Source organism: Salminus brasiliensis, chromosome 11 (genome assembly GCF_030463535.1).
Source record: "Salminus brasiliensis chromosome 11, fSalBra1.hap2, whole genome shotgun sequence".
Classification (NCBI taxonomy): domain Eukaryota; kingdom Metazoa; phylum Chordata; class Actinopteri; order Characiformes; family Bryconidae; genus Salminus; species Salminus brasiliensis.
Window position 1 is genome coordinate 1,413,282 of NC_132888.1, and position 20,289 is coordinate 1,433,570.

A 20,289-nucleotide genomic window follows, 5' to 3' on the forward strand; every position below is an offset into this window, starting at 1 on the left:
AGGAACGTTGTTGCGTTTCACTGTGTACTCTGTATGTAGTTGAAATGACAATAAACCCACTTGACTTGACTTGTTTAGGACGATTTCACACCAAATGTGCAGAGGCTTCAAACAAATCTAACGACACCTGGCTTTAAAATAAGGATGGGCAATATGGCAATATTTATTGTCATGATAAATTACAAAAAAATAAGTGCAGTAATATTTAATCTTACTAAACAACCACAGAACAGACGACCGTTAACAAGTCACTTCAGAAATGACAGTCAGTCGACCCCACCAGAGTCAAATTACTCAGCCCCAAATGTCAGAGTAAAATGAACGGCAGTTATAATTTGTGCCCTGGCTGAGCTGTTCCACACACCAACTCGACTGCAGCTGCTGAGCGAAACTCCGTCTTTTATCATTTATAAAACAAAGAATAGATAAGTAATTTTCCCATATGTATCACACTTTCAATTGTGCAGAATTAGGATCAGCTGCAGATGATCAGAAGATGGTTGGTGAGGATTATTCTGGAGGAGTCTGGCTTGTTTAAACCTTTAGACATTTAGTCTGGTCTGATCTTTATGGTTGAACCTAGACTAAGACTTCTGGAACAATGTCAATCCGACAAATGAATCCAAACTGGAATAATCTGAGCACAAGAACCCAGCTCCACTGTGAAGCACGGAGGTGGAAAGGTCATGATCTGGGGCAGTTTTGCTGCAGCAGGGCTTGGCTAGCTCCTCATCCCACAGCTGAAAGAACTCTGCTTGGAGGAGTGGGAAAACTGAGCTTTATTAAAACACCTGCCTGTTTCTGGCTGAATCTCATACTTCCCAACTCCCCATGAAGTGAACCACAAAAGTCATACAACTACATCTACACAGAGATGGCACAAGAGTTCAGATTTCCACATATGAAAAATGTAAATACTGTTACTGGTGTAGTCTGGGATTTAACCTCAGTTTTCTCTCTGAGGTACAATCACCCTACAACAGTCTCATTGCAAGCGTTTTTGTCTGGACGTAAATAATTTCTGAATTAAAAAAAGAAAAGGAAATATATATTTCATGTGGACAAGGCTGAGCCACACTGCTTAATTAAAAGATTTAATTAGGATTACATACTCGAGTAATTGTAACTGAAACTTTAATAGTAAAACATCAGAATCACAGATCAAAACAAACACGGTTTTGGTTTCCTAGGCGAATATCATGAGTCACTTTTATTAAAAGCATCATTACTACAGTTGGCAGCAATTTACAGTTCATCATACATGATGGTTCAAAAAAAAAAAAAACAAAAACAAAAAGGAAAAAGACACACAAAAAAGAAGGAAAAAAACATTTACAACGTTTATTATGTCTGTAAACTTCAAGGCTAGTTAGAATTGAGGTAATGCTGTTCAGCTTTGTGGCTAAAGTAACAAAAGTCCATTCAAATAGATAAAGGTACCTGATTTAATTCTTACACCAGTGCATTAACGCGGATATAAATGAGACAATTCGACTGCAGTAATTAATGTCACGTCATTGACTTTTTCTTTTCTCTTCTCCACACTTTCCGGTGTCTAAGTCAGAGAGTAAAATCGAACATTCAAAAGCTGCCTTCGTTATTGCTGTCTCCACAGGCCGAGATGTCCCCTCACCCGTATAGATTGTCAGTGTGAGAGACTTTTGAACAGTCAGAGTGTAGGCTATGATATGTGAGAACTTCATCCCTCTCCTCTCAGCAGAACAGTACAACGAAAACTAAAACAGTTCCTTTTGTTTTTGTTTGCTTTCTCAGCAGCAGAGAGAGTCGCTTAATGCCGTTAAAGTTGTACGCCACTGAATGTTACGAGATGCTACTCATTGTTACGTTAACAGTAGAGAGAAAAAATAAAAATAATAATAATAATAATAACCAAAAAACCTCAACAGAATAAGCAGCACAGCACTATCGGAACGAGTAATTCCTATACGATTTCAGGATGTTTCCACCTCTTCTAGAAAGAAAGCACCACCCAGTGCTCGAAGACATAATAAAAAGGTGGGAAAACAAAATACAAAAAAAAAAAACCCTTTGACATCCACAACTCTACTACTGCCCGTGTTTTCCCTGCCTGCCTACACTAGCGTTCGCAGAGACAGCGTCGTCGTGTTCCCCTTGGTTACCGGTCAACAAAACTAAACCAAATTCATATTCATGAAAGGTTTTGGGATTTTGAGTTGGCATTGTAAACAACTGGACTAACCACACTGTCGTAGAGTTCTAAAACGGCATCTCCACGGCCCTCGCGGGACAAAAATGGTGCAGGACCAGTTTTACTTAATTCAGTCAGTCTGTCGGTCAGTCACTTTTATCCTCGTCCTCCTCTCCAGGTTCATCCTCATCATCTTCATCATCATCTCCACCTTCCACAGAGTCCAGTTCCTCAGCAGGTCCAGCCAGGTCCTCGTCCAGTACAGACGAGTCGGCAGTCTTGTTCTGGCTCTCCTCAGAGTCACTGTCGTCCAGCATGGTTGGGTCGGCGCTGGCCGTTAAGGCGTTCTGGTCCCGTCCTGGATGGGCCTCTTTCTTGGATTCTTTGTTTTCCTCTCCGGCAGCTCCTAAAGAGCCAGACATGGCGTTCTGAAGGTCAGCCAGAGCGGCCGGAGAAAAGCCAGGCAGGCCCAAGCCAGCCAGTCCTGGAGACAGGAACATGGAGGGGTAGAACAGGCCTGGAGCCATGGTGGAGAGCAAGAAAGGGTTAAAGGCCAGCGGATTGGTGGACATACCGGCGGCGGCAGCGGCGGCGGCTGCAGCAGCACCTAAAGCAGTTTCGCCGTTGGTTTCGGCTGACTCTGCCTCTTCAGGCTTTTCCGCCTCCTTTCCTACTTCCTTCTCCGCCTCTTCTTTTGGCTTCTCCTCACCATCCTCCTCCTTGCTCTCCTCATTCTTCTTAGGCTGGGCGGTCTCCTCTTGTTCTCCCTGCTCAGGAGCCGCCGCTGCTGCAGCGTTGTTTGCGGCTGCTGTGGTGGCGGCTGCCAGATTGCCCCCGAATAGACCCCCGAGGCTGAACATGTTGGGCAGCCCGCCCATACCGGGAAGCATTAAGGGCAGCATGGCTGCAGCATGCTTACCGTCCGCCGCCCCTCCGCCCAGTGCTGGGGGGAAGCCCATGAGACCAGCGGCCAGCTGGAGGCTCTGCAGACTCTGCAAGCTCTGCAGGCTGGTCAAGTCCATGCCCCCGAACAGACCGTTCATCAGTAAGGGGTTCACACCGGATGTGGTGGCTGCTGCCGCAGCCGCTGCTGCCTGAGCTGCTGCCGCTGCTTTAGCGATCTCCGACTTGGGTCGCCTGCCCCGGCGCCGCACGCCCTCTTCTCTGACCACAGGCCCAGTCAGGAGACGGTCGAACATGGACTCTGGGAGGAAACCCTGCAGAGCAGAACAAAGGACGGGTTTAGGTTATTTAAAAAAAAAAAAAAAAAGGAACGGAGAAACAGGACTTTATTTAATATACACACGTGCGCACACATGTGTATGTTGGCGGCTATTTTCTGCATTTCTGTATATATTGTGTTTTTAACTACTGTGCACTAAAGGTTTTCCACTCTCGTTTACGCCATTGTTAATTAAAATATTTCAAAAAAGCTAAATGATTTTTTAAAAAAGCACTATTGTATACTATAATTGATTTCTAATTGATTAAAATTGGTTCAGTCTGAGGGTGACTATTGTTACACTGCTAATGAGAAACCAGCAAATATTCTACTATAGAGACAAGCTGTTCTCAGAAGAGACCAATATAAAGACTCCAATATAAACTAGGCACAGATTACTCGTTACACTTATACAGCTGCCAGTTTATCCCAACAAAAAAACAAAAAAAAAAAAAAAGGAGAAAAAACTATAATGCTGTAGGTGGGGTCTACAATACTACTGAAAAACTCACCGATTGTTTGACAATATCCGTCCAGTCTGGAGAGACTGCAAATTCTGGATTTTCAACCAGCCAACGTGGCAAATCCTTCATCGGAGGAGCCATAGCACCACCCATCTGTATCCACAAGAGGGGTAAAAACAAAAAACCCACCACATTAGACCAACAAAAACCATCAACAAAACGCTCATTAATAAGGAGGACCACAAACTATTATCTGAAATATTGCAGCAATATTGACCTTTCTCCCGTTTCTCTTATTGACCACAGGGACCCTCTCCTCTCCGGTCAGGGTGTTGATGTCAATTTTGTTGGGGTTACGACAGCGGTGCCTCTTCTGCTTCGGTTTACCCAACTGTGAGAGGAGGAGCTCCTCATTCTTCTGCAAATAAAGAGCGTTCAGCCATGAGCAACTAACGATCCAATTTTTAAAAAAATCTTTAACCTTCAAATGAGTGAGGGCCAGCCACTTCCAATTATATTAATTAGGTAAAAAATTAATTATACCCTTTAAAATATTTCCAACATATTAAAAGCAAAAAAGGAAGTCTTAAAAGATTTATATATACACAATTTTAAATGTATATATACACACCATTTTGCATTAAAGATTAAGAGTAACAGGAGTATTTATTACATAATAAAACAGCTAATAGTAATTGCTGAATTTAGAGAAAAAAAGTTGTACATTTTTTAACTTAGTATTATCAACAGCCCTAGCCATCATTAAAGTAACAATTTTAACCAATAAAATACAGAACCAGATTGTCTTTCTTCTCAACAAAGACTGAACAGACAAAAAAAAGCAAACCAGAATCAGGTGTTACTGATCCAACCAGCACCAGTCCTGTGTGGGTGACGTCCACTGTGTTTAGTGCCTCTAAGCTCTACTGGAGACTAAGAGCTGTATGCATGGTGAAGGCCACTCACTGGTATGTATCCAGGCATGTCCATAGTGTAAGTGGGGTGCTGTCTCAGCCACTCCCGAAGGTCCTTAGTGCTAGTCCCATCCTCTCCTTTGAGGCTGCTCTCCTCCAGGGCGGCGCTGGAGGCCTTCGTTGCAGGAGCTGGAATGTGTGTCTGCGCCCGTCTGGGCACATGTGCCCCATCTGCAAAAGCTTTGGTCCCATCTGAATCCTCCTGGAAAAGCAAAGAACTTGGGTGAGATTTTCAGAGCTAAAAATCAACATTTAAGACAAAAAAAAAAGCTACAAATATAAGGATTAACGATCAATAATGAATCTGAAACCAAAACTATAAATGTAATTCAGATCTGCATTAACAGGATACACCCTTACCACACTCAGCTGGCCTCTCTTGCTGCCCATAAAGAGCAGTTCCAAGCCTTCCACGTTTTTCCTGCGGCCTCTCCTCCTTCGGGTAGGGAGCTCTGCTTCCAGCAGGGAGCCGTTGGCCCTGGACGCTCCGCCTGCCTGCAGCAGCTCCATCTGGGCCTTGAGGGCTGACGAGGAGGTCATGGCACCAGCGCCAGCAAACACTGAAGAGGAGGAAGAGGCTGAGGGTGTCAGGCCATGCAGGGCCTTGGTCAGATCCATGGCCTGAGCCTGACCTTCAGCAGCGTGCGATTCCCGCAATTGAGCAACCATCTCCATCAGGTTACGGCGCTTGGCGGCCCGCTCTGCTTCAATCTCCACCTTTCTTCTTCGGCGTCTCCGCTGCCGTGGGACAGACATACTCAGAGCTTCATCCTGTGAAGGAAATAAGTGGATGGGTCATGATCATGTTATTTACCAAAATTTAACTCCTACCCTCACGTGTTACATATCAACACCACTGTTATTGAGTCTTCACCGCTTTTGTAAATATTCAGAGTTACTATGCAATTTGCACATAGGCACCTGGCCCAATTATTCTAACCCGGTCTCTCAGTAGTAAGTTTTACAGTAGAAGCTCCAGATCTCCTCAGACCAGATAAAGCAGCTGAACATAAATCCAGTAAAAAGGAGAAACAAGAGCTTCTCATTCTGAAGAAAGTAGTGAGATCTTGTCGGTGAGCTAGCCTGAAGAACAGAGCTCGGTTCCTCCAGGGTTCTCCCCCAGTCCAGCCAGCACAGCGTGGAGGATGTGTTCAACTCCATCAGCAGCAGCTCACCTGATTTACCATCATTAAGCCCTGATTTACCACCAAACCAGGAAGAACTCTAAACACTAGACTCCATGAGAACTTTGGAGATGTTCTAATGATGAACACAGTGATGAAGAACCTCCACCACTTTCTGTAGGAGTGCTATTAGATAAAGCACATCCTTCTAGTTTTTTATTTTAAATTTTAAGAGGTGCCTAAAAACTTGGGGGGCTGTATTTGTACTTTAGAAAACTAAACTACAGGTGGAATCGGAAGAGAGCAGAATGGAGATTGATGGTGCTGGGTCAAACCCAGTAACTGATCTGATGGGGGCAGGGTGAGTAACTTGCCTTGTTGACCTGCGGTGACATGGTGAGGTCCTCACTGCCACTATAGCTGGTCTGGCTCACCATGGAGAGATCACCCAGGCCCCTCCTCGGCAGGGGGCTGTCCGTTGCCATAGCACCGTATCCAGGCAACAGGCCTGGGAAGTCAAAGAACTGCCTCCTGTTGGAAGGCCACTTGCCCTTGATGACCGCCTCACAGATGTTGTCCATACGATTGATCATTACCCTGTCCTGCAATACAAACACAGCAGAGAGGCACACAAAACGTGAGCACGTGTGCAGGCGCCAGTGAGTACACAAAGCAAACCGGGGAACATCTGCACATCTTCAACCAGATCTTCCTTCAACAAATGTCACGTTTACTTTTCCAGAAGCTTTGCATACATTAAAAGTTCAGAATTTCACGAACTGCACATTTAACTGCATTCATTGAGATCTAAAGCCAAAAACTGATCACTGACACTTGACTTTAGACCAACCTTAGGCCAGAAGGAAAACATGGCTCGGTCTCCAAACATCTGAGGAGATGGCTCGACATCATCTACCCCAAAGTAGTCGCGCGTCTCGTCCCGCGCTGTGCTCAAGGAGGCATTACTCTCCTCGTCAAAGTTCTTTCTCTCAGAGGACCCTCCAGCTAGAAACAGAAAAAACAGAAAAGCAGCTTACGAATAGGTCCAACCTCTTCTGATTGGATGCTGTGAACTGCTGCAGACTCTAATGAATGCATTAAGCTACTTTAAGCTGCACCCATTGCTGACACAGATGTGCAAATGCACGCACAGCTTGTCTAGCGCCTGTAGAGAAGTACTGCCAATAGAATAGGACTCCACCTATTAGCACCATTCCTAACGCCAGGCGTGGGCTAGAGGGGTATAAAGCCCCCCAGCAATGAGCTAAGCAACTGTGTTTTATAAAGTACTTTTGGGATGAGTTGGGGAGGAGGTGGGGTGGTTAACATCCAACATTGACCCATTTCACTGAATACAATCAAATTCTCACAGCAACATTAAGAAACATACAAAAGCATGATGAATCAATATCCTCGATTTCAGAAGAATCACAATGAACGAAAGGGGTCCAAACACTTGTGCCCATATTGTGTATATTGTTGCGGTTGTCTTACCTTCAGCCTGAGACGATTTCTCAGACTTGTCATCCTCATCCATCTTCTCCTCTTCCTCTTCTTCCAATGTTTTGTCAGTGTTGGGTTTGCAGTCACTCTCTGGAGCTTCAGATGAGGCCTCTTGCTCTTCCGGCAGTGCTTCTTCAGAAGCAGTTGCAGGTAACACGTCTGTAGGTTCAGGCTCAGTGACTGTCTCCTCCTTAGATGTTTCAGGAGTTTCAGTCTTCATCTCTTCCTCCTTTTCCTTTTCCTTTCCCTCTTCTGTTGCCTCCATCTTTTCCTCTTTGGGATCCTCCTGCTTCTGCTCACTTTCAGGCTTCACCTCATTGTTCGGCTCCTCCTCAGGCTTCTCCTGGTTCTCCTCTTTACCTTCCTCCTTCAGGTCATCACCAGCTTCCACTTTTGCTTCCACACTGTCTCCCTGCTCCTCCTTTATCTCCTCCTCCTTAACGAGAACCAGTGGAGTTAGAGGATTTGAGGCTGGTGCAGGTTCCGTTCCTTTGCCCTGGGTGAACTTGCGGTGGGCCTCCAGGAAGCCCAGCTCAGGGTCGTTGAGGATGTGGTAGTCGGTCCGACTGACTCCATGCTTCGCAGCTCCGCGGAGAAGGTCGCGGTCGTGTCGGCCAGGTTCCCACCACGCAGGGAGGTCCTGGCTGGGCTGGCAGAGACGCAGGCGCTCCTCCAGCTGTGGATGGGGCAGGACCTGCTCTCTGATTCTCCGGAGCAGCTCGATACGGTACAGTGTCCGTGACGCTCTCTCTTCTGTGATTGGGTCAATTATCAGGGTGGGGTCTGCTAGATCTGCTTTAAGAGAAAAGTGAAGGAGTGTAAGGGGAAGCAGTAAGGTTGACTCTGAATACAGAGAAATGGCAAAATTAAATAATAAATAAGAGGGTAAAATAATAGAACAAAAGTCTCAAACATACAGACCACAGAATTTTTGGTGCATGTATAAATTTGCTCAAACTTTGAATGGGCAATATATTCTGTGATAAATTTTATATAATGTATTGTAATGGCATAAAATAATGTAGCACAACGCAATTAAATTATTTAATTAGTCTCAGACACTGGAATCTAAATGTTTATAGTCCATTTTACTGTGAATTTTTTATTATAATATTTTAAGCAGCAAAGTAAAAGGAGAAATTAGCAACTTTACATAAATAAAACAGACACTGGGTATAAATTGAAATATATATATGAAATGCTCCAAAATGATTTAAAATAAAATCTTTACATATACTTCCATTGAAAGTTTAGATCTTTTCCTCTTATAAAGTTGCCATTTCATAGATACAAGGATTTTGCATTACATTTTTATATTTATTTTTCAAAAGAGCTATACCTGTGTCTCCTTTGACCTGCATACGGCATACACGTTTGCACATGGCCACAAAGGCATAGTAGTATTTCTCCAGACTTTCGTCAGTCTTCTTGTCCAGACGAGCAAAGGCCCGGAACTGTGACCAGTCAAAGCACTGGCGGTGAACGTCATACACCACTCCGAATGTAGACACCACGCGGTAGAAATCGGCCTCCTCCCGCCTGGTCCATCTGGAGAGCAGACAGGAGTAGAGAGACGAGGGGAGGTTACACAAGGGGTCACGTGTGAAATATGAGTAGAAAGATGAAGTTCAGAACTTCAGAGGAAAGTCCAGCTTAATTTAAAAGGGATGGTTCGATCAACAGCAAGAATCCACTGGTTCTTACGATGGTGAACAGAATCACACTGTGATTCATAAAACATACAGAACTCAAGCAGCAAGCTACTCAATTCGGTCCCAAATATTCTCCATTCCTCCTCAGGCCTTACCTCTGCCGTCGCTCCTTAAAGTAGGCTGCACCGTCGGCCAACAGGGCGGCGCTCTCAGGCAGGAACTGTGAGCTCTTCATGAAAGGCCCGCTTTCTGCCAGGAATGCAGTTGCAGCGGCCACATCCTGACCATAAGCTCCTCCTTCAGTTACCATAGAGAGAATGTCTTCACGGTGACGACGACGTCTGCGACCATCAGGTTTGGTCAGAGCCTCCTGTCTCAGCTGCTCCCTCTTGTGGCTGCGCTGGTAGGCAGTGATGAGGCGACGCAGGCGAGCGGTCAGGGCTGAGGCTGGGGGCCAGTACAGGTTACCCGCTTTACCATTTTCACCAGACTTGGGGACAGCTGGAGTGAGAGATCACCACAATCATAAGTTTAATTGTAGGGTTACATGCTTTAAATGATAAGTTACATATTGTCATAGATTCTGAATAATTGATACTTGGTGAATAATTAGTAGATACTGAATACTTAATGTTGTGGACAACAAATAAGGTGGTATAAGTATGAATAAGTAGTAGACAATGAATAATTACATTGTGTATTAATGTACTAATTATTTGTTATCTACACATTCAATAAAAGATTAATTAGTATAATTAGTAGGTACCAAGTAAGTAAAGAGAACATGACTAGGTACTGAATAATTACGACTCACTGAACATTTCATAGTTGCTTAAGTTACTACTGCTTATTGAATAATCAGTAGGTACTAAATAATTAGAAGGTAATAAATGACTACATAAATGAACACTTATTGAATAATTAGTAGGTACTCAAATTCAGAGTACAAACTAATTATTCAGTCTAATTAATTGTAGTGTATTTAATAATCAGTGGGCATCAAATAATTAGTATGTACTAGGTTAGTAAGAATGAACTACTAATTACTACATGCTGAATAATTAGCAGGTGTTAAACTCAAATAAGGTTGGGGTGAAAAATTCACATTTAAAATAAAAGTAGATGAATCTGAAAATACCTTCTCCACCCTCAATATCCATGGTTTCTTCTTTATCATCAAGAGGAGAGTTAGTGAAGTCCTGGAAACAAAGGGAAGTTAGTAAGCTAATACTCAAATTTTTGTGCGATACATCACATTAAACACTTTAAAAACTTACATCCATCTCGTCTTTGAAGGGCATCCGGAGTGGTTTATACTCCGGGTCTTCTTCCTCACTGTTGGTAAAGAACATACAGCAGTCTTAGAACACACGGCACCATTCTCACTGGAGCCTCATTCAGCAACATCTTCCTAAAACAATTAAATTAGTTCTTGATTGATTCGAATCAAAAGTCTAGGTCAGATTCATGATGTGTTTTAAAGAGCAGGACTGTTCACAGCTCAGCTCTTATAATGATTGATCCCACTGTTCCCCTAAACTGAACACATCCCTAATAAGAAAACCTCTAACGGAGGTTTAGCAAGAAATATATTAAACGGTTTTCAGCTGGTGAGGTGTACAGGCTGCTGCTATACAGTGACTCTGCATACTAGCATATTTATTCTCAATCACATTTTTGTAGTTGCACCAAAGTTGCTACTTAAATATTACATTTCAGACGATCTTTTGTCTAATATATTTTGTACAAAGTACAGAGTGCCATACACTGGACCCCGTTATTGTATAGACTATGGCATATTTAGCATTTCTGCATATTTAGTTCAGTTCTATATTTTTGCAACCAATTCTGTATATATTTAGCATATCTATTGCATACATTTTGTATTTCTACACATTTAGTGCTGCATATTTTACAATTTTCTATATATTCAGCTCTATAGTTGTGCATGTATATTTCAAAACAGCACTAATGTCAAATAAACCGTGAGACAAAGCTGAAAGTCTCCCAAACAAAATCAACCTAATTAACGTCATCCAACCTGAAGTGTGCGCATTACACAAATCAGTCTCAAAGACCCGGGACTATGTGAAAACTAACTCTACAAATCCTACTCATCATTTCCAAACACACCCTGCTTTATTAAACAGCCTAGATATAACTTACAGACCAGACAGACTGAACTGTGCATGAGAATTTCATACAACTCTGAACAAAGGGAAGACCTGAGAGGGCAGAAGAGTGGAAGGAAGAGAAGCAGACAGAACGAGAGAGAGGGCAGAAAGAAAGAGTGAAGAGGGAGAGAAGTCCCTCTCGCTGGGGCTGTGATATCGGGCCAAATTTACCCCTCGCCACCATCTGCCACCATGTCCGCTCCCCTCTGCTCGGCTGCGATGGCTTTGGCATCAGGCATGCCCACCCTCTCCAGGAAACACAGGGTGGGGTCTGCACGCATCGAGTTATACTTCTCATAGCCTGGTGAAGAGAGAGAGCACAGACTCAGCATCACTCACTCCTGATCGAGGGCTTGGCTCTGGGCCTCAGGGTTGAGAAAGTAAGATTTTAAACAGAACATAAAAACAGCACAGAAGAGCAAATACATGTGGGTGGACAAAAGGCAAGTTTCTCAACCAGTTTGGTTTTTAGGCATCTTAACAGATCACATTCATATGGTGACCCGTATCTGTCACGTGAACGGATCCGTCCCTGAAACAGCATGCATGCGATCAGCCTACACGCGCTGCATCCATCACCACCTACAAAAACAATAATTTGTGCCGAATTCCTCAGTCACAGCTGCTCCTCTCCTCCGTTGTTTTGCCATGCTGCCAGTGTTGGCTGATGGTGTTGCAACTCTCACCCCTAAAAATAAAACCTAAAACCAAACCACACTACAGGATCCAAGTGAAATCACCACTAAAAGGGGTAACCAGGACACTGAACCAGGCTACTTCACATCAAAATGACATACTAAGTATTACAGACTAGTATTACTAGTATTACAGTTTTTAATTTAAAGAAAGTCTACAGCAACTAAATCAGAACCTCAATAACCTGAAACCCTAAAACACTGAACCAGTCTACTCCAGAAAGAGGAAAAAGCAAAGGATAGCCACAAGAAACTCGTGCTCAGGTACAAGTGCTACAGCTCAACTTCGGAAAAAGAGTAGAGATAAACAGAACATCAAATCAAGCTCACACCCCAAATGAGACAGATGATTGATTACAAAGGATAACTCCGTGCAGGTAAGTGCAATTCTTTAAAAAAACAAACAAACAAACAAAAAATAATAATAAAACCCCCCCCCAAAAAAAAAAAAAAAAAAAACCAACCAAACAAAAAATACCCTGGTCTCAAGCATGGACACTGGACGGCATGCATCCAACTTGTTTTTTTAATATACTTTTTGAAGAAATCCAAACTACAGCATCTAAACCAGAACCTCAATAAATTTAGAATAAATCAGGCTACTCCACTCCAAAAGCAAATTAACCAATGCAAAAATACATATCAACTAGTACTCAAGAAAAGTGTGCCTCAATACGGTCTTTAAAATGACATTCTACAATCAACTAATACTAAAACAAATAAAACTACCACCCGAATCAGAATCTCAAGGTTAAGCCCCTGAAGGCCACAAAACAAATCCTGAAAACCCAAACTACAGCACCCAAAACATCTCAACAGCACTGAACAAAATGTTACAACATTCACTTCTAAATATAAAACCTAAAACTATACCAACAGAATGATTATTATTATTTTTTTTAATCACTAAAAGCAAACAAGACACAATCAGGCTCCCTGATTAAAATGAGACAACTGCTAGAAATGACATATCAAAGGTAATGGGAAAACTAGTTTAGGTATGAAAACCACTGGATGGTTAAAAAAAACAAAACAAAAACAAAAACAAAAAAACCTACAGAAAACCACACTACAGCACCTAAACCAGAACCTCAGCAGACACTGAGAATTAGGCCACTCTAAAAGAACATGCCATCAACCACAATCCTGCCTCAAATACAGTACTCTAAATGAAGTGGTAGAAGTCACACTTCTAAACATAAAAGCTAAAACCAAACTTAACAAGATCTAAAGCAGAACCTCACAAAAGGTAGAAAACAGCTGCATCACACCAACGAGAATAAACTAACAAGCAAAGAAAAAGGTTAAAAACAATAAACGTGTTACAACTCACATCTAAAAATAAAACCTAAGCCAAAACAATTTATAGGACCTAAATGAAAACCTCTCAAACAGAGTAAAGATGTAAACAGGGCACTAACTTGGCCAAGCCCAGCGTAATGGAAAAACTGGTTGGTACAGTACAGTATCCTGAAAACCGCTGAAGGCCTCTGAATGAAGTGTTACAACTCTCGCCTCTAAAAATAAACCCTAAAACCAAAACACAGGATTGAAATCATACCCTCAATAATGAGGGACACTTTAAAGGAAGCTAGAAAAAGGCAGAAACCCAGAAAGGAGTGCAGTTGTGGAGGAAAACGCCCGTTGAAACTGTCCATGCAGAACAGATTTGAGGCTGCGGATCCCGGCCGTGCACGGCAGGGGAGATGATTGGCAGGCTGGACCCACTTCAGCTGAGAGCTGCTGATTTCTTCCCTCCTCCTCCTCCTCCTCCTCCTCCTCCTCTTACCCCCCCCCCTTCTCTCCGCTCCTCTCCTCTCTCCACCCTCTCCCTCCCCCCTGCCCCTCCCCTGCCAGAACATCACATTTCAATTAGGATTTATGCGGTGACACATTGTTCCTAACTGCCGGCGCGGCCCGAGCCAAACTGTAATCATGAGGGGGTTTTATAGGCTATCATTCTTCCCTCTGCAGCGCGGGACCGCCACCTCTCCGCTGCTGCTTCCTCCCGAGACCTCCCCGCTGAATTGGGATTATGATTAAGAACAGGCTGCCTGTGTTGTACACACGCTTGCATGAGAGTGTGTGTGTGTGTGTGTGTAGGGCAGAGTTAACGAGGCTGTCCAGGGCTCTTGGGAGCAAGAGAGTGCGAGGTTTCTGTGTGGACACTCGAGGAAGCTCTCGTCTTAGATTAATGGCAGCTGTGAGAGCTAGTGGCCGTTATTGAATAAGAAAAAGTGCATTTGACTACATTTAATATCATTACAAGTGAGATGCTGACAATTCAGGCCTGCAGCCTCCATTTTTCTCGCTTGCATTCAAATGTTTACAGTTCTACAAAAGAAAACTAAAGAAATAGGGATGCAGCTGTTCTCTCATATGGAATTTAAAGGAATATCCAACCCATCCTTCAGATTTCCCCCAAATACAGAGCTATATTCTTTAAAATGATCAAATTCAACCACCAATTTGATCTGAAAGAATTGAACAACCCTATAAGACACATACAGCACTGTGCGCAGGTTTTAGGCACCCAAATCAGTGAGTAATTAAAGCTGCTTATCTGGCCAGTAAGTGTTTATCTGCTCAGTAAATCACTGATATTAGAATAAACACTAATAATATCACTCCTACAGAAAGTGGTGTTGGTTCTCCATCACTGTGTTCATCATTAGAACATCTCCAAAGTTCTCCTCATGGAGTCTAGTATTATTTAGAGTTCTCCTCAGATCAACACCTGGTTTGGTGGTAAATCAGGGCTTAATGATGGTAAATCAGGTGAGCTGCTGCTGCTGCTGATGGAGTTGAACACATCCTCCACGCTGTGCTGGCTGGACTGGGGGGCGTCCAGGAGAAACCTGGAGGAACCGAGCTCTGTTTTTCAGACTAGCTCACCAACAAGATCTCACTACTTTCTTCAGAATGAGAAGCTCTTGTTTCTCTTATGGTCACCTGCATCTGTTCTGATGAGATCTGGAGCTTCTACGGTACAAACTCATAGCTGAGGGACAAGATTTAGAGTAATGGGATTAGGGGCCTAAAACCTAAATTGCACAGTACTGTATATGCACCTGTCGCAAAAACGGCAGCTCTACAGGAGAAGGAAAAAAACCCCTTAACTTCCAAATGTAAAGTACTGCCAGATTTCTGCTCCATTAATTTATTTAGTTTTTCACTTTAAGACCAAGATTATCAATATGCAAGTGGGCTCTGTTCTGATTTGCTTCCTTATTCAACAATACAGCCAACGCTGCAACACTCCTTATCTTAAGATGGGTGGAGCTAAACAACTAAAGACTGAATAGGTATGACAAAGCAATAAATACAAATGTGCAGCTTGGTAAATGGACTGTATGGGGATTTAACAGAAATTCTTAAGCAAGAACAAAACCCAAACCAATAAAAATAGCTTTCCAAGACATGGGACATCTAACACACGTCTGCCTGAAGCTTAACGTGGCAGGTGGAGGTTAATAAATGGCTGATGGATTAGAAGATGGCGCAGCTCAATTCTGACACCTCAAATCTATCCCTTCTGCGTTGTCCTCGTCCAGGCTGGGAAATTATCCGTGTGAGAAATATCGCCAATCAATTTTCAAAATGATATTACAATGGGTCAGCGCAGGCAATTACAGCCCACTCAGCCCTCCTGAAAGCTGTCACCATGAGAACACCAATCAGACGTCTCCAGCTGTGAGACGAGTGTGCAGGAGAGGATCTGAGGGGGTGGAGCTCACCATGCTTGAAGACTCCGATAAGGAGGGACTTGTCAGCTTCCAGGTCCCACCAATCAGCAGGGACTTCGGCGTGGAAGGGTTGTGGCATCCAGACGTCCAGTTCGCTGCAAGCAAAGACGGAAGGGGGGGGGGAGGGAGGGTAAACACAGGAAGTGTGATTAAGCTGGAGATGGCCGTGGCTGAGAGTAATCTGATGAGGAACGTGGCAGTGAGGTCTATCCACAGACATCTGGAAGGAAACGTGGCCATTAACACACCGCAACTCATTTAGAGGCCATTTCTCAGCCTGGCCGTCCAGGGCCAACCTGATTACGAGCCACAAGCTTCTTAGAACTTCAGTCAAGACCTCGAGAGCATCATCAATATGGCAGGCACGTCCTCACATTATCCATGCATGCACATCTGGGTGGGGTGGGGGTGGAGAGGGGAGCTGAGGGAGGGGTTGAGAGGAAAAGGGAGAGGAGGGGGGGGATGGGAGAGGAGAAGGAGGAGGAGAAGGTGATGGAAGGAGAGAGGAGATAACAGCAGGCAGGCTTTGGAGTGAGGGATTGAGGAAAGAGAGGGGAGAAGAGAGGGGAGGAGAAAGAAAAAAAAAAAAAAAAAAAAGAAAAAAAAAAAAGAAAAAAAGATGCCAACCTTGAATCCGTTCCCTCCAGGATCCGGTCTGCCAGGTCTCCGATGACTTCCTGTCGCAGATAGTACAGCATGCGAACCCGGAGCAACACTCTGCCAGATATGGAGGGAGGGAGAGAGAGCACACACAAAAAAAAAAACACGAGTGAGAGAGAGATAAGAGCGACAAGCAAAAGGAGAAGCTGAAAGAAAGAAGCAGAGCAAGCGCAGAAGGGGAAAACAAAAGCCCGAGTAAGTTTGGCCACGCAGCTCTGTGCCAGCAGCAGCGGTGGAGGCAGAGGCAGCAGCAGCCGCTCGTTGGCGTGTGCCACGGCTCATCCATCATCCTGCCAGGCCTGATTAGCCACGCTGCGCGCCAGCCTCCGCGCCTGACAGATGGCAGCACATAATCACCTCTGTGTGTGCCGCCTTTCACCCGCTTCCAACAGGTCTGCCTGGCTGGCACCTGGCCTGGCACCATGCCGCTGCTGCACGGGTGGGGGGGAGGGTTGAGATGCCCGTCAACCCTCAGCCCCCCTCCCTGTTCATTATGTTCTGCCTCCACTCTCCTTCTCCCTCTTTTCTTTCCTCACCCTTTATTTCTCCTCAGTCACTCAGACTGTACCCTGCCCTACCTCGCCCTCCTTTTGACTACTCTGTATCGCCCTCATTCTGCCCGCCCCTCATTCTGTACAGTCTTCCATAGTGCTGTACCACCTTTCTCCACCATTTTGGTAATTTTAAAAACATTTTTAGCTTCGGTATTTCTTGCTCCTGGGCACCCCCTACAGTCAGCATGTGCAATTAATGCTTTGAGCCTTTTCACATGCATTTCTGGACAAGCCCCAGAAGCACCATCTGAGGGTAGAGTTACACAGGTCTGGAGAGAGGTCTTACCTTTGGTGCATCTCTGCGTGCTGAGCCAGAAGCGGCCACAACAGAGGTGCTATGACTAAACATGACTTTATGCTGCATTTTTACTTTTAAATAGCATCTCAATGTTTGAATATTTCATTTAACCAGACAAGTCATAATACTTAATAAGTCAGTAGAGATTACATGAGAAGTGGACACAGTCTAAAAACAGGTCACTTAATAGAAAAGCAGGTACACGCATCAGTAAAAATGTCCTTGATGCAGTTCTTAAAATTTGAGCTTGAGATAAAAGCTCCAAATTTTAGGTTTCATGGCAGATGACTGAAACTTGATCCCCTCCCACAGCTCCATTTTCTACATTCAGCCCCTCATATCTATTCCTCGCATTCCCCTTGTTAAATTTCCTGCGCAAGCGCTGTTGAAGTTGCGAGGTGTGAACGGGACGAGGCAGAAGTTCGAGGAGCGGCAGGCAGATGGCTGGCGGTTCGAGCGCCTCGAAATCTATCGACTCGGAACAACGCTTCCTCAGCCTGCTGCTCTTAGAGAGGGAGAGAGCAAGAGAGCGCCAGCAGTATAACCCCCCCCCCCTTCTCCCTCTGCCTAGGCGAGACCCAACAATGCCGGCCTGGCAGCAGAAATTATTTATCAAATGAAACCAGAGAGGCCCGGCAAAACAAAAGAGGGCAGACGACAGCGTGCAGCGGGTGACGGACAAGCGGGGCTATGACAAAATAACAGAGCTTGGCGCGATGAGCAAACGGATGAATTATTGACAAGATCTTAAAATCTTTAATTTCAGCAACAAGAGGGGGAAAAAAGGCTGTGTTCCTCCCTCATTATTCAAACACTCAGAACCAGGCTTTGTGGATTTGCCAAACTAAGCCCTACTGCAGGAACCATTTCAGTGTTTTATGATTTACACACAAGAGAGAAAACAAACATGTCTAAAGGTTTGTGGACACCCCTTCTAATGAATTCAGCTACTTTATGTTGCACCATTGCTGATACAGATGTGCAAACGCGCACACAGCCTGTCTAGTCTCTGTAGAGAAGTACTGCCAATAGCATAGGACTCTGAAGCAGATCAATAAACATGACCCTATTGGCTCCATGCTGCCTAATGCCAGGCGTGGGCTAGAGGGGTATAAAGACCCCCAGAATTGAGCTGTGGAGCAGTGGAAGAACGGTGTTCTCTTAAACAAGGGTGAAGCTCCTGCCATTCAAAACTTTGAGACACTAAAATATTCACTACAGAATGAAAAACCATACAAGCCCCATAGCATCATAACACACCTAAATGCGGGTTTAACTGGCTGATTGCAAGCGCGTAGCTCTTACTTGTTACAGTGGTGTTTCAGATGCCTCTTGTAACTGTCCTCCTGGAGCAGCACGTCTGGGTTGCAGTCAGCCAACCAGTCGGCCTGGGGCATGTGGGGCTGTGACACCGGCAGCTTGCCCTTTTTACCTTTACGGCCTCTGGGCACGGGAGCAGACAGGCCTATACACAGACAAGAAACACGTATGCAAGTGGTGTCAGACCAAAAAAAAAAATACTTCAGCACTTTCCTAATTTAACAGTTTGCAACATATCACCTGTGACCATAATAAAAAATTACAACTGTGTCCTCTTAGACATCCATAAGCTTCTACGGTATCTAACCTAAGTCTACAGAGTCTACATTTTGTAATTATATTTTACAGAAATACTTAAATTTCCCAATCTAATCTCCATCTCCTGCATTTACAGACAATGATTTAAATGGACATTAATTTGCCTTGTATTTCGAAAAATAAACCTAAGCCCAACCTTATTTTGTAACTTATTGAAATACTCAATTTCTCAACCGAAATGTCAGTTTTCTAAACAGAATGATTAATAGGCCAACAATCTTGTATTTAGAAAACAATAAGTACAACTGTGCACCCAATGCCACACTCCCACTGGCTTATATTTTGCAATTAATTACATGGGATCGTTCTAAATTCTACACTACAAATCCATTAGATAAAGATTATATGTAAAAACACTGGTTGACCCTCAAAATAACAGTGCTTGAAAGTCCAGTCATACCAGAGTGGTTGGAGAGAGTGCGGCTCTGTCCGTCCTCCGTGGGGGTGATGAGGTCCCAGATGAAGCTCTTAATGTTCTCGTCTCCACGGTAATGCAGCAGGCAGTAGGCCAGGAGCGCGCGGCAGATTATCTCCACGTCCCGCTCTCGCAAAGGACGCTTGAAGCGCCCATGGGACAAGATGTCCCTCCAGCGGCCCCAGCTAGGTGAAGGAGAGAGAACAGAGTCAGCCAGGGTTTCAAAACAAAAGAAGCTATGCTACAGTTCCAGGATCTGCATGTTCCCTTCTGAGATTTCTGAAATTCTGTAGCTCACATGGGTCACGGACACTAGATATGAGAACTTAATTTTTTGGCTCAGCAAGTTGCGTAGTCAAGTCAATATAAGGGCAAACGAAGCAAATCAAACAATGAAAATTTGAGCTCAATTTAATTAATAAAATAAATAAATCAAATAAGAATAAAGTTCACAGTATGGTTTATTTTTGTGCTCATTCGCTGAATAGATACGGATGCAGACAGAACTTAGTGGAAATCATGGGGCAAGTCAAGTCAACAGTGACTACTGCTGTATGGACACAGCGAAACTCTGGTAGAAAAGACACTCATGGCTGAACATAGTTTTTACAAATGTTTACACTACAACCTTTTTCCTCTTTTTTGCAGCAAGTATATCATAACCTCCTCCATGTTTGTGGTAAGAAAGCTTTGATTCTGAACGGCCCTCTAGTGGATGTATTGTTTAACATCCATGCCAACAAAGGATGTATAGAAGTATGCAGGCGAACGACGTACGAAATGGGACACCAACTGAGACCATTTTTTCCTGCACAGTGTTTTAATTGAAACTCTTAATCTCGTAGACTAATCTACTAATTGTAGTTTCTTGAATGAGTCACTTCTGTTGGCAGCAATTTATGCAGACTAAAGAGGGGGCAGAATAATAACGGGTGTTTGACAAGTTTTAATGCAATCGAACCCGATGTTCAGTACAGTGCACCAACTTCGATATATTGAA

At 43.9% G+C, this 20,289-nt stretch overlaps 1 protein-coding gene across 4 annotated transcripts in view; it reads right to left on the reverse strand.

Moving 5' to 3' along the window:
* Nucleotides 1-1,153: 1,153 nt before the first annotated feature.
* The window catches only part of chd7 (chromodomain helicase DNA binding protein 7), a 68,668-nt gene continuing 49,532 nt past the window's right edge, over nucleotides 1,154-20,289 (reverse strand). For 3 of the 4 annotated variants that reach the window (XM_072691287.1, XM_072691286.1, XM_072691289.1), the window contains exons 22-38: nucleotides 19,275-19,474; nucleotides 18,542-18,701; nucleotides 16,352-16,441; nucleotides 15,716-15,819; nucleotides 11,455-11,584; nucleotides 10,387-10,444; nucleotides 10,248-10,308; nucleotides 9,265-9,610; nucleotides 8,797-9,005; nucleotides 7,449-8,252; nucleotides 6,805-6,959; nucleotides 6,329-6,556; nucleotides 5,191-5,601; nucleotides 4,823-5,032; nucleotides 4,134-4,274; nucleotides 3,905-4,009; nucleotides 1,154-3,387 (exon numbers count right to left, since the gene is read on the reverse strand). In XM_072691287.1, coding sequence (XP_072547388.1) covers nucleotides 2,317-3,387; nucleotides 3,905-4,009; nucleotides 4,134-4,274; nucleotides 4,823-5,032; nucleotides 5,191-5,601; nucleotides 6,329-6,556; nucleotides 6,805-6,959; nucleotides 7,449-8,252; nucleotides 8,797-9,005; nucleotides 9,265-9,610; nucleotides 10,248-10,308; nucleotides 10,387-10,444; nucleotides 11,455-11,584; nucleotides 15,716-15,819; nucleotides 16,352-16,441; nucleotides 18,542-18,701; nucleotides 19,275-19,474 — 4,483 coding nt within the window. In that variant the 3' untranslated portion in view covers nucleotides 1,154-2,316. The remainder of the gene's footprint in view (nucleotides 3,388-3,904; nucleotides 4,010-4,133; nucleotides 4,275-4,822; nucleotides 5,033-5,190; nucleotides 5,602-6,328; nucleotides 6,557-6,804; nucleotides 6,960-7,448; nucleotides 8,253-8,796; nucleotides 9,006-9,264; nucleotides 9,611-10,247; nucleotides 10,309-10,386; nucleotides 10,445-11,454; nucleotides 11,585-15,715; nucleotides 15,820-16,351; nucleotides 16,442-18,541; nucleotides 18,702-19,274; nucleotides 19,475-20,289) is intronic. The other variant, XM_072691290.1, reaches the window with a different exon arrangement.